The sequence below is a fragment of the Lasiodiplodia theobromae genome, assembly GCF_012971845.1.
Source record: "Lasiodiplodia theobromae strain AM2As chromosome Unknown scaffold_22, whole genome shotgun sequence".
In the NCBI taxonomy this organism is placed as follows: Eukaryota; Fungi; Ascomycota; class Dothideomycetes; order Botryosphaeriales; family Botryosphaeriaceae; genus Lasiodiplodia; species Lasiodiplodia theobromae.
Window position 1 is genome coordinate 778,714 of NW_023336428.1, and position 7,692 is coordinate 786,405.

The window sequence follows — 7,692 nt, forward strand, 5'->3', positions numbered from 1 at the left end:
ATTTGGGCAAGCGAACAGATAAGCACAGTGGCGCCGTAACTAGAAGCTTCCAAACCATTCCTTGCACAACTTCGTTTACGCTAACGCTTCTGAACCAGACCTCGAACAACCGCAACACAAACACTATAACCCCACAAAAAACAAGAACTGCACGTGCATGTTGCGTGTCACTCGCATTAAGGGTCCAACTCCTTTCCCTTAAATGGAGTAGATAACCAGGGTCGTCAGTACGACTGGAACAAACAATTTCCTAAACAATCACTGTAAGCTCAGTCTGCCAATATCAACTCTCTCCATCAGCTTACCAAGAAGCAGCCAGGGCAGTCCCAGCAGAAGGCGTGCTAGACGGACTCCCCGGAGTTGAGCCATTAACCGGTGCACTCGGCGTCACTGCAACAACTCCCATCAGCATTCTTCCTCCATTGAAGCCCCACAAAGCCACCTACCAAAATTCCTACTCGCATTCCCGTTCTCCGGCACCAACCCCTGCCCCACCACACTCCCCGGCGGCGCATAGCCCCCCGCATTCGTCACCGCGGCCGCGACCTCGATCCAAAAGTCGCACACAGACCTCCTATTCTGCTCGTCACTCACCAACTCCATCTCGAACAGATCCACATCCAACACGTTCCCAAACGCATCAGAACTATTATCCACCTGCGGCCACGCCGGGATACGCGGGACGCTGTTATTCCGCTTAAAAGTGTTCGGGTCGCCCGCCATCGCGAGCGACGTCAGCAAACTCCGATAACCGTCGACGAAGTCGGCGGTGGCGTTGGTGCTGATGAGCGACGGGAAGAAGAACGACGGCAGCACGTCCGCGCCGTGCGTGCCGGGCGGCGCCGAGTACTGCATGTTCCACACGCGCGTCGTCGTCGTCGTCGTCGTCGTCGTGCCGTTCAACAACGCATCCGCCAGGAACCTGATATTGCACACGAACCGGCTCGCCGCCAGGACGTCCTTCAGCCTGTCGCCCTCCGACCCGTACGTCCCATTCTCCGCGTCCGGGCCGGGGTACCGCTGCGCGATGGCCTCGGGCACGCCGTCGACGGGGTAGTAGTACGTCATATACCTGTCGAAATCCGCGTCCGTCTTCACGCCGTCGTCGACGTACGACGCCGCCTCGTCCCGCACGTGCGACAGCAACACGCTGTCCAGCCCCTTCCACGCGCGGCCGGCCGCCAGCTCCAGCGCCGCCGCCTGCCGCACGAAGCGGCCGTCGGCGACGGGCTGGTACGCCGAGCGCTCCTTGTACGGCGTGTACGCGCACGCGTCGTTCGCCTCCCGCAGCTTCTCTGGGTCCGCCGCGCGGAGGCACTGCATCACCTGCTCTTCCCCCTCGTCCTGCGCGCCCCCGCTACACCCCGCCGCCGCCGAGAAGTTCGCAAACAGCTCCTCCACCCTCCCACCCCTATCCCAGCGCGTATCAAACGCCGGACTCTGCAGCACCGCGTGCCGGAAAAACGGATCCAGCGTCCCGCCTTCGGCCGTAATCAAATGCAAGATCCCCCCGGCGCCAGCGGACTCGCCGAACGCGGTGACGGCGCCGGGGTCGCCGCCGAGGAGCTGGATGTGCGTCGCCGTCCAGTTGAGCGCGGCGCGCATGTCGTGGAAGCCGGCGTTAGGCAAGCCCAGGCGTTCTTGGGTCGAGCCGCCGAGGAAGCCGAGGGCGCCGAGGCGGTAGTTGGAGGCGATGAAGATGATGCTGTTGCGCGAGGTTTGCAGGAGGTTCAGGCCGGTGTAGAGGTCTTTGGTGCCGTAGACGTAGCCGCCCTGCCGGTGGTGTTAGTGGGTGCGGGGAGGGGAGGGGGGGAGGTGGGGGGAGGGAGGGAAAGCTTTACGCCGTAGAACCAGTGGATGACGGGGAGGGGCTTGGTGTCGTTGGATCGCAGCGCGTCGCCGGGGACGTAGACGTCGAGGTACAGGCAGTCTTCGGACGTGGGGCCGGTGAAGCCCTGGATGTTTTTGGGGTCGCCGATGCCCGTCTGGATGCAGCTGGGGCCGTACGACCCGTCGATTAGGGTCGTGTTGACGACAGGCGGCTGCGGCTCGCGCCAGCGCAGGGGTCCCACAGGCGGCGCGGCGTAGGGTATGTTTTTGAACGTGTAGAACTGCATCGTTAAGGTCAGCGTTGATGAGTCTGGTAATAGCTTTATGAACGGGGCTATACGTCGTTGATTGCATCGTAAAAACTGGCTCGCACCCGCGCATATGGCAGCGTTAAGATTGGTAGCGCATCAAAGCTAGAGGTATTGACTGAAACGCCTGTGGCTGCTAAAGCGGAGTTTTGCGGCGTGGAAAGCACACCCAAGAGGAGACAAATCTTCACAAGCAGCTGCATTTGTTCCGTTGGGATCTTCAGCAGACGGAGGGAAACATTGTCCTACAGGATTCACTCGGGAAAGGGGTTACACTAGAATTTAGCTATAGCTTGTCCCGTTTAAAGTTCCCGCGTGACGGGACCTCGTGGTCGTCATTACGTCATAGATGCCTTAGGCAACCCGGGTTTCGGATGTGTGAATAAAGACTCAGAAACATGAGGTATCACATGGGTTATGATCCCCGCAATAACCTTGAAGAATGACTCTTAATTTCCTCATTTAGTCGAAGTTATCGTCCGGGATTTGAATGCTTATATCCAATTATTGCTTCAAGTGCGCATAACAGGAGCCTTGCTGCGGAATTCTACTCAAGGAATCAATTAGAACTTCGAGATATTTTCTCCAGACTACTGTAAGTGGAATATCTTCCGTAACGGTTCCAGCGTAAAGGGTAGATTTTGACTCCATAACAGCTGATGTTTGCTTCCAAGAGCAAAAGCCTACATGTCAAGGAAATTCAGAGACCAAAGAAACAAGAAACAGCAGGCGTCTGACGATGCCAGGTATCACCAGCCAGTATTGAAAACTACAGACTGTAGCATTTGTGCCCTGCGCACTGTGGCCGGCCCAGGAGTACACACGAGCACGGCGAGTAAATCATTCCCAGCCTGACACGGCGGCACGAAATTTGCCTTTTGCCCTTTTCACTCGATCATGAATGCCCCAACCTCCGGATCAAGTTCCCCCCACTTCTCCAGGAAAACCTTTCCAAGACCGATGCGCCGAAAGATACCGCTGTTTGAATTTTCCACGGCCATGACGTTCAAGGTGAATGTATCGTTATCTTCCGAGCACAACGAAACAAGCTCTGGAGGCGGAAAGTTGAGAGCCCCGCCATTGCCCTGGATCATTTCGTATCTAGTACCCTTTGACTGACCCGGAACACCAAACGCTGCGGCCGTACTATCGAATTCGTCGAAGTCCACATGTTGTTTCCTTGAGAAAAAATTGATGCTGAGAGCGAGACTATCCATGAATACCTCTTCTCCTTCTTCTAATCTAGGCAATATGCTTTCCTCACTCTCTGTGTTGCCCAGAAAGAGAAATTCGACTGGGCATTTTGAGCTGCGGAGGATAGTCACGATCTTGTTGGGGGAAACTAGATATATTCGTGGATCCAGCATGAGCCTCACTTTCCGGGTGTGTATCAAGATGTGATCCCAAGAAGGTTGGCTATCACATTGCTTGTCAAGGGAGGGGGAGGCAGCAGAGGGTCATCATGACGAGGCTACGACATTGCTGCTGCCTTACGCGACCGAGATCTATGGGAGGTTCGCCTACTGCGTAAGCACGCTGGGATCTTCTTATCTATTCGTGCCCGCATTTGCATCCCTGGCCGATCACTTCACATGATACGCTTTGAAGCAACAACAAATTACCGCCTCGCTTAATTCTGCACTGCAATTCCCATCTTTTATATTGGCTCTCCCTAAAAGTAGCGCGTGAGGTATGTACCCCCTGTACATATCACATCACTTGTTCATATCAGCGTGTATTTATTCAGAGCATGTGACTACTCACTCAGAAGTAGTAGCAGTATTCAATTTCTCAATCCATACTGCTCAAAAATATCTTATCACCACATTTACGCCAATATTGTCATGGCTCATTATGTCAGATTTTGATGCGTAGAGAATAAATCGGCAGATTCTACTGAAGACCAAATCTAGTGGTGAGGGAGAGTCCGCTTAAGCTACAATTCTTAGCCGGCACGCAATGGATAAGGCAAGAAGGCATAGAGTTCGACTCAGTATCACGCAAGCGCTCGCTGCGCCTCACTGTAGCAGTGCATCATCAAAATCAAGTTCTAAAACACCTTTCAAATGATTATGCTTCGCAAATGATCTAGGTCAAACAGAGCCTTCTTTTCTATGAAAAATGAAAATAATTATTCCACGAGAGGGTGGCAGATGCTGAAGGTTGTAAGCCGTTGTGGGCAGTCCGGAAGGTCTGGCGGTGCGCTATTTACCAGCAACTGCCTGAAACAAACATCACACCCAATCCCGAGTCCAGCAGAACACTGGAAAGTACTTTAAAGATGCTTTCTCTGCCGCCGCATTACAGTCGGCTACTACATCAAATCTGGAGAAGTGGATTGAAACCAAGTAAACTTGACTATATGCACAGATCAGCACTGCACACATGGGAATTGAGATGCGGGGCCGAAGGAACCTGCAGTGGGCCGAGCCGAGCCGAGCCGAGCCTGCCGGTCCTCATGCTTTACCTTTATTCATTACCAGCCCCGTCAATCATGTCGTATGAGGTAACATACAATTTTTCCTTGAAGCTTGGCTTTAGAGACGCATTTTCTTGCAGCTTCATCTCTCAGTTAAGCCATCTATGAGGAAACAATGTCTTTCGTTTTGCGCCTTGGCGCCATGGAATCCAGGGAAACATTAGTTTTTGCCGGACATCAGGGTAATCGAAAATTTTCTTCTCTTCATGTCTTTCTCAATGCTTCTGTTTCGTGGTGTTTAATCATATTTGACTCAAAATAACGTTGAAACGGGGACCATGCTCCACACCATTCAACACGGCCTGCTCCTGTTACTGCTTTCTCTGGTCTCATTATCGGTTTCTCTTGAGAAGCCACATTCTTTTGACCACAAACCCATCCATATTCAAAGCCACGGCATACAAAGCGCAGCACAAGAATTTGATCGGCAAGTCACGGTCTGTACACGTGACGTCAATACTTCGGCATCATCCTGCTCATCCGCACGCAGATATTGGTTCACCACATTACAATCGTGACCGTGGTTGCATTACCTGTTATTTCTGAACATTCCGGTCGCATACAGGAAGAAACACGCCTGGAGAAAGCTTTGCAGAAGAGTAACGGAAAATGGAACCCCGACCACCCTCGATATCGACTTTTGAATGCATTGAAAGGCTATCTTCTGTACAAACCCAGAGCCATTGCCGACGTCGATAAGTGGAGGAAAGCGTACAAGAAGATTCCCAGAAAACAAAGAGCCGTAAGTATCAACGCCTCCACCTCAGCAGCCCATCCTCAGCCAGTACTGAAGACCAACCCCAATCCCAGTTCATCGAAGCAAACATCCACTACAGCAAAAAGCTCAACACAATCGAACACCTCATCGACACCAACGCCGAGCTCACTCACGCCATCGTCGACAACGCGCTCGCCTTCTACAACATCAGTCGGCGCGAACTCGACGCCTTCCTCGCGGAGACCAAAGACCGCGACACGGCCTCCGACGCCGCCTCGTCCAAGACGCACGTGCAGCAAGCGCTGAAGCACTTTGTCCGCGACTGGTCCGCTGAAGGCCGGCATGAGCGCGACCCGGTATTCCCATGCATCCTGCACGCCCTGCAGGAGGAATTTCGATTCCCTAAGGAGAAGGACGACCGAGCCGCCAGCAACGCAACCACCCCCATCCGCGTCCTCGTCCCAGGCGCCGGCCTCGGCCGCCTCGCGCACGAAATCGCAGCGCTGGGCGACGGCCGCCGCCGCTCCTTCGAAGTGACGACAAACGAATGGTCCGCCTACACCAACGTCGCCTACCGCTTCCTCACGACCCTCCTCCACCCCCACCCCCAACGCACAACCATCACCTTCCACCCCTTCATCGACTGGCTCTCGCACCAACGCACCACCACCTCGCTAACCCGCCCCATCACCATCCCCGACTTCCTTCCTCCTGTTCCCCCTCCTTATCCCCCCTCTCCCCCCTCCCCCCAAAGCCAAGTCCTCCTTATCGAAGCCGACTTCACCACCCTCACAGGCACCTACGACGCCCTCATCACCCTCTTCTTCATCGACACGGCGGCCAACCTGCTCGCGTACTTGCATTCCATCCACGCGCTGCTGCGGCCCGGCGGCGTGTGGGTCAACGCGGGTCCGCTGCTGTGGGGCACGGGGGCGCGGTTGCAGTTGTCGCTGGATGAAGTCGTGGCGTTGGCGGAGGGGGTGGGGTTTGAGTTTGTGGAGAGGAGGGGCGATGTGGTTGAGGGATTGTGTGGGGGGGAGGTGGGGGAGGGAGAGGGGATGATTCAGGGGAAGGTGAGGGGTAGGGAAGTGCCGTATGGGTTTGATGAGAGGGCATTGAGTCGGAATGCGTATTTGGCGGTGAATTGGGTGGCGAGGAGGAAGGGGTGAAAAAGAAGGGGGGGTGGGGGGGATGAGGGGAACGAACGTGGAAAAGGGCAAGAAATGCTGATCCTGTCGGAAAAGAGTCGTGCCCGTTCTGAACTACGTCTGTTCTTGCTTCCATGGGTGAATACTTAAAACGTCTTCTTGACACTCCAGTGATGATGAAATTACCTCAATGACTGAACAGAGAACAGATGGTTTAGATGCCAGAATCCGGACTCGGAAGTCATTGGTCGGGTGTATTTCAAGACCCACGATCAAAATACTACACTACCCAACACAAGGACTTTCCCTAATTCAGAATAGATGACTGTAGAAGGCAGTTTCAGCACTTTTCTCCTTCACCCGCCTTTACCTGAACAACAGAGACCCCAGAATCTTCCGCATCCTCCGACCCCACGACGAGCTGCTCGGCAATAGACTTCTTATCAAGCTGTTTCCCGCTCACGAATTAGCATATAGTCCCAACCACAGAGCAGATCAAGAGAAAAAAAAAAACAAGGAACAAGACGAAAAAGAAAGAAAAAAAAAGCCACTCACCCACTCAACAACCCACAACATCCCCACCAACACGCCAATAACCACACACATCGCCACCCCACCCTTCCGCCAATACGGCGCCTCATCCGCCGGATACAACGCGATCCCCCAAAACGTATACAACGCGCTCTGCACCGCATTCATCCAGTACAACAGCACGCTCCTCGCCGCCTCGTCCCCGCTCCTCTTCAGTATCACGTTCGCCCACCCGAACAGCAGCGGGTTGACCATGTAGCTCGTGCCGGCGAGGTAGAACGCGAAGAAGACGCCGGCGGCCGGCGTGGAGCGGATGAGGAGAAGGATGGTGGTGATGAGTTGGAAGAAACAGGCCGCGAAGCCGACGGGCGCGCGGCGCTGCGTCGCGTCGATGTAGAGCGCGGCGAGGATATTGGAGACGATGGCGACGGCTTGCACGCCGAGGGGGTAGGTCGTTATTTGAGCGCTGGTGTAGTGTGATGAGTGCGATTTGAGCCAGAGGAGGAAGAGGGATTGCACGCAGTAGGCTTCGAGGGCGCCGGTGACGAGGGAGAAGAGGCCGAGGATGTAGCTGTGGTGGCTGGGTGTTAGTTTTGGAATATGGGGGAGAAGGGGGGGGGGGGGGGGGGGGGGATGAGGGGAACGAACGTGGAAAAGGGCAAGAAATGCTGATCCTGT

General features: G+C 54.7%; 3 protein-coding genes across 3 annotated transcripts; 1 reads left to right on the forward strand and 2 right to left on the reverse strand.

Annotated features, from left to right (window-relative positions):
• Nucleotides 1–198: 198 nt before the first annotated feature.
• LTHEOB_7509 (Carboxylesterase family protein) lies at nucleotides 199–2,117 on the reverse strand (the record flags this gene model as incomplete). The annotated part of the gene is made up of 4 exons (XM_035516883.1): nucleotides 199–250; nucleotides 306–390; nucleotides 447–1,773; nucleotides 1,842–2,117. The coding sequence occupies 4 exons, from the start codon at nucleotides 2,115–2,117 to the stop codon at nucleotides 199–201; spliced, it is 1,740 nt and encodes a 579-aa protein (XP_035371480.1).
• Nucleotides 2,118–4,895: 2,778 nt separating this feature from the next.
• On the forward strand, nucleotides 4,896–6,504 carry LTHEOB_7510 (uncharacterized protein; the record flags this gene model as incomplete). The annotated part of the gene is made up of 3 exons (XM_035516885.1): nucleotides 4,896–5,054; nucleotides 5,108–5,359; nucleotides 5,428–6,504. The coding sequence occupies 3 exons, from the start codon at nucleotides 4,896–4,898 to the stop codon at nucleotides 6,502–6,504; spliced, it is 1,488 nt and encodes a 495-aa protein (XP_035371481.1).
• A 319-nt stretch (nucleotides 6,505–6,823) lies between these two features.
• LTHEOB_7511 (Pantothenate transporter) lies at nucleotides 6,824–7,692 on the reverse strand (the record flags this gene model as incomplete). Its single annotated transcript, XM_035516886.1, has 2 exons — nucleotides 6,824–6,931; nucleotides 7,039–7,585. Coding segments are annotated over 2 exons (655 nt in total), but the record flags the coding sequence as incomplete, so codon positions are not given.